This window comes from Cyprinodon variegatus, unplaced genomic scaffold (assembly GCF_000732505.1).
Source record: "Cyprinodon variegatus isolate N-32 unplaced genomic scaffold, C_variegatus-1.0 Scaffold23, whole genome shotgun sequence".
NCBI classification, from domain to species: domain Eukaryota; kingdom Metazoa; phylum Chordata; class Actinopteri; order Cyprinodontiformes; family Cyprinodontidae; genus Cyprinodon; species Cyprinodon variegatus.
Genome location: NW_015150476.1, coordinates 1379036 through 1384004, shown reverse-complemented (window position 1 = coordinate 1384004; position 4969 = coordinate 1379036). Strand labels below are relative to the sequence as shown.

Here is a 4969-nt window from a genome sequence, read left to right as displayed (position 1 = left end):
CCTTGCAGCAATAAGGTCCTGGGTTCAATTCCCTTCTTTCTGCATGGAGTTTGCATGCTATCCCCATTCATACATGGGTTCTCTCCTTATACGCCGGCTTCCTCCCACAGTCCAAAAACATGACTTTTGGGATAATTAGCTTGTTTAAATTGTGGTTAGGTGTTAATGTGTGTGTGCATGGTTGTATGTCTCTGGGTTGCCCTAAAACACACCGATGACCTGGGTCTACCCTGCCTTATGCACATAGTCTACTGGAGATAGGCACCAACCCCACCGTGACCCTAAAGGAATAAGCAGGATAAGATCGATGGATGGATACCATAAATTCTGACAAAACAGATGGGATAGCAGCAGATATAATAATAAAAAAATAATAATAATTTAGAATAAATGTTCCCTGCTCTGTATTGAGATGATTAAGACAAAGGTTGTCTGTATTTCCGCAAGAATAAAAACCTTCTATTATTGTTATAAAACATGAATGGTAATGAACAGTTATCTTGTCAGCCTGCTCCTGTTGTCTGTTGTTGTGCCTTTTAAACTTATAAGAGCCTCCTGTGGTAGCACATCAGTTAAAAACAGGCCTTTATCTTATTATTCCATTCTCTTTCTAGCTGTCATCTTTACAAACTGAGTGGTTTTCATGGATGCTGGTTGTTGGGGTGCAGCCTGCAGGAGGGCAAGAGCATGGTAAGCCAATATAGTTTTTCTAGAAGAGAACTGATTGAGGAAGTTTCAGGTATATGCTGTCTGCCTAACCTGAGACAAATTGTCCTGCACAAATGGCAAATACAGTCTCTGGGGGCCTCATTGTTTATATTTCTTATTGTCTCTCAGAATATTTTACTCAGACACATACACCCCCCCCCCCCCCCCCCCCCCCCCCAAAAAAAAAAAAAAAAAAAAAGTTATTAGCAGTAACCAAGTCAGATCCTAATGTGTGGCATACAGGTTAAGTTTTAAACTTTATTTTTCTGGGAGTGCTTTTTCAAATGTTTGGGGAAAGGTGGGAAAGTTTGCAGAAAATGTCCAGGCTGATTGGGATAACAAATTAGGAGCTGTTGATATATTGCTGTTCCTTCAAATTTGATATCGTGAATTCTGGTTGCACAGCGGAACAGTTTGTTGCACAGTTGCCTTGCAGCAATAAGGTCCTGGGTTCAATTCCCTTCTTTCTGCATGGAGTTTGCATGCTATCCCCATTCATACATGGGTTCTCTCCTTATACGCCGGCTTCCTCCCACAGTCCAAAAACATGACTTTTGGGATAATTAGCTTGTTTAAATTGTGGTTAGGTGTTAATGTGTGTGTGCATGGTTGTATGTCTCTGGGTTGCCCTAAAACACACCGATGACCTGGGTCTACCCTGCCTTATGCACATAGTCTACTGGAGATAGGCACCAACCCCACCGTGACCCTAAAGGAATAAGCAGGATAAGATCGATGGATGGATACCATAAATTCTGACAAAACAGATGGGATAGCAGCAGATATAATAATAAAAAAATAATAATAATTTATTAATCTCACATTGGAGACATTTACCTCTGCTTTTAACCCATCCCCTTGGGGAGCAGTGGGCTGCCATTGTGCGGTGCCTGGGGAGCAGTGTGGGGTTAAGGGTCTTGGTCAGGAACACAGTGTGGAGGCTGTGGGTATTTAACCGGGTAACTGCAACCTCCTCAGAGCACAAGCTCACTGCTCTAACCACTAGACCAACACTCCCCTACAACACTTTCTTTATGTGTATATCCTACTGCCCTACAGTATTTGTTTTTCTTCAACTTTTGGCTCAACAGCTCTAGCATTTGTCACTGCTATATGGTCCGCCCTATACCATAATATTGCAACATTATTGGCCAACCATTTTTCGGGTCAGACTTGAACAATTGAAGTTGAAGGCACACCACATGGATTGTCCTGTGTTTGTGAACTCACAAATATTCAGCTTTCAGGTAAGGTTTCCTCAGCAGCAAATACTTTTGGTATCACTGTGTCAAGTACTTGTGCCCGCTTCTCCAACTGGACTCCACAATGCTCCCTTCCAGCGACAGTTATCAGGAGGTTAAATATCCAACTCAAAATATCTATTGGTGGTGTAAGTACCAGCATCCGTCTGCAACCCACCCATTTTTGTTTGTTTTTACATCTTACATCACTTTCCCTTTTCTTTGCCAATCTAAAGCTTCATTTTAATGACAGGATGCAATTATTTGTCCCCATGTGATAGGCTGATTTTTATTTGTGTTAAAAATATGATAATAAACAATATAAGATAATAGCTACAAGTGTAGTTTTTTGCAGACTTACTTGTAGAGGCTGTCAGGTTCCAGGCACTTGAAGACAACTGAATACACCACAGACTGGGGATGGTCTCCAATCCTTTTCCCAGCAACCACACAAGATGAGGTCAAACCAGAGAACAGGTCATCCATCAAGCTCAGAACCTCACCTGGTATAGAAATAGGATGAGGAAAAAACAAATTAAATAAACAATAAAAACTCTTAAAAAATTACCTGTCTGCAACTTCATTTGTCTCACATTGTTAAATAAGTTTTTGCAAATAATTAAGTATAACTGGGTATTCAGACTAACTCTATGTTCTGTCTAGAGGCTAATTTCCTCACAGTGGATGTGCTTAAACCTTTTTTTTTTTTTGGATGTGCTTAAACCTTATTTTGCATATTTCACCTTAAGGTTGGTATACACTGTACAAGTTCTTGCCCTTTTCGGGCCGATTCTCCACTTTTGCGAGAATTTTTGGGATCTTGCAGAGTTTCAGTCTCATTGTGCATCCACATTGTGTAGTATACAGGGGGTAAAAAGGGACGATTAGCCTCTCTTGACCACCTCCCGATCAGGAATCGTAAGGTTGGGAGAAAAGCAGACATGTTGGAATATCAGTTGGCCCTTATGAGGTGCTCATTGGTAAATCCTGCTGTTAAAGCAGAGCTATGAGTGTCTACGAGCCGATTTACCATAACCTCGCGCACTGCACATGTGCAAACAAGCAAACAAGAGACGTCCTATTCTTCAAGCTTGACGAGTCCGACCAATGCTATATCTTGGTGCCGAGTCCCACATGTGGTTTATGGGCGTACAGCGTGAGTAGTTATATCGCATCAGAGCATCGGGCCATACAGTATAAGAACATACATCGTTAGTTGTGAACTACTTAACTATCATAGAGTTTGAGCTTTAGCTGAATAGAAGATTAAAAATACCGTACAGCTTGTGCCTGCCTTTAGCTGATTCAGTGAGAGCCAGGAAGAGATCTCAGGAGACCAAGGGGAGAACTCCTGATAGATCGGTGTAATAACTGGGCTATTTCTTTCTTAATCTTGGTGCTTGCAACAACGAAAGAACATTTAAAAGTGGAGATATTTTTAGAATCTTTGAAAAAAAAAACATAGGGACTAAGAAGTAAGAAAAGACAGTAATATTTGCGAAAAGAATGATCTAGTAAGCAGGAAGGTCACAGATGAAGGAGGGCACTTAAAGTGAAACAGCAAAAGAAATGAGTTAGGATTAGGAAAATTATGTTAGTATTTGTTGCAAAGACGAGAAGGTCTCAGAGTCAGAGAGAGAGAAAGAAGATAGTGGAAACTGGTGGAGAAAAGAAAACCACATAGTCAGGTAATTCAGCCTGCCCTACTGGAGCACATACTGTATGTATTTATTCTCTGTATAAATTCCAGAGCAGAAACGATAGATTCAAATCTTTTTTTGAGACATTTTGCTGCTCAGCGTAACTTAAGACTTCCTAAAAGAGATGGCTGAAATCAGTCCAGTAAAGTATTTTTTTATGTTTTATTGATTCCATATACATATGACAGATTTAAGTCCAGCATTGACACCCTAACTAGGCAATTGTGTCTCTTTCCCCCAAAGTAAAATTTTCTATATCCACCACTGGTGGGATCTATAAAGGCAGGAGCAAACCCAAGGCTAAATTAAACATAACATGAGACCCCTACAACTTACATTATGGAATCTAAAGAAAAACAAGAATTCTTTCATTTTTAGAATCGTACACAGTGCTGTTACAATGACATCTCACCAAGCACACTGGTGTCTAACAAAACAGTGCTGCCAAAGCTGTAAAATATTTTTCTTGTCAGCTTACAGGAAAGGCGACGAACAGTTGCTCATTCAGACACAGACACTCACAACACCAGTTTCCAGTGCTCATGGGGTGGTGGAAAAAAGGGAGACCTGTCAAAATGGTTTAAAAGTCCTGAAATGGTTGGATTTCCAGCTATTTCTACGTGAGTTAAAGGGCAGCTTAGTTTTAGCTTATGATGCAGTGGCCAACTTATAAACACATGGTGTAAGTCTGGCCGGTGAGGCACAAGGGAATGGTGAGAAAAGGCTGGAAAAGGAAGGAAAAAGAGCTTCACGAATGAATGATTTGACCTTTTCACAGAAAGAGCTTTGTGTATAGGAGGTTGCCCCCAATCACATTCCAGTGCTATGGCGGGGTTGCTTTCAAAGAAACCAGCTTTTCTGAACTGGATTCACACACACTGGTGAAAAGTTCTAGGACACCCAAGTCTTTTCAGTTTTTGACAGAAAATTACTTAGTTCACTAAGGTCAGATAGATAAACATTAACTCATATTGGACCAGACCGTAAACAATACTACAAAATTATGTGTATAGATAACAACTTAGAAAAAACATAACCAGGGTCCCCCCTAATAGGGCTATTGGAGGAAGGAAAGAAAAGCATTTCTTAACACCTAATCACCTAATTCTGAGCATCATGTTTATGGTTTATGCCTTTACTAAGTGTCTGGGTACACATGAGTTGATTATCATCTTCCCTTAGAAGTTTGGAATAACTCTGTTGTCCAGAATTAGTTAAAGGGTTTTCTCAACTATCCATCCATCCATCCATCCATCCATCCATCCATCCATCCATCCATCCATCCATCCATCCATCCATCCATCCATCCATCCATCCATC

At 40.5% G+C, this 4969-nt stretch overlaps 1 protein-coding gene across 1 annotated transcript in view; it reads right to left on the bottom strand.

Annotated features, from left to right (window-relative positions):
• Nucleotides 1-4969, bottom strand: part of astn2 (astrotactin 2) — a 398940-nt gene that overhangs the window by 32055 nt on the left and 361916 nt on the right. Inside the window, exon 20 of the mRNA XM_015392541.1 lies at nt 2311-2452. Within this exon, the coding sequence (XP_015248027.1) occupies nt 2311-2452 (142 nt within the window). The remainder of the gene's footprint in view (nt 1-2310; nt 2453-4969) is intronic.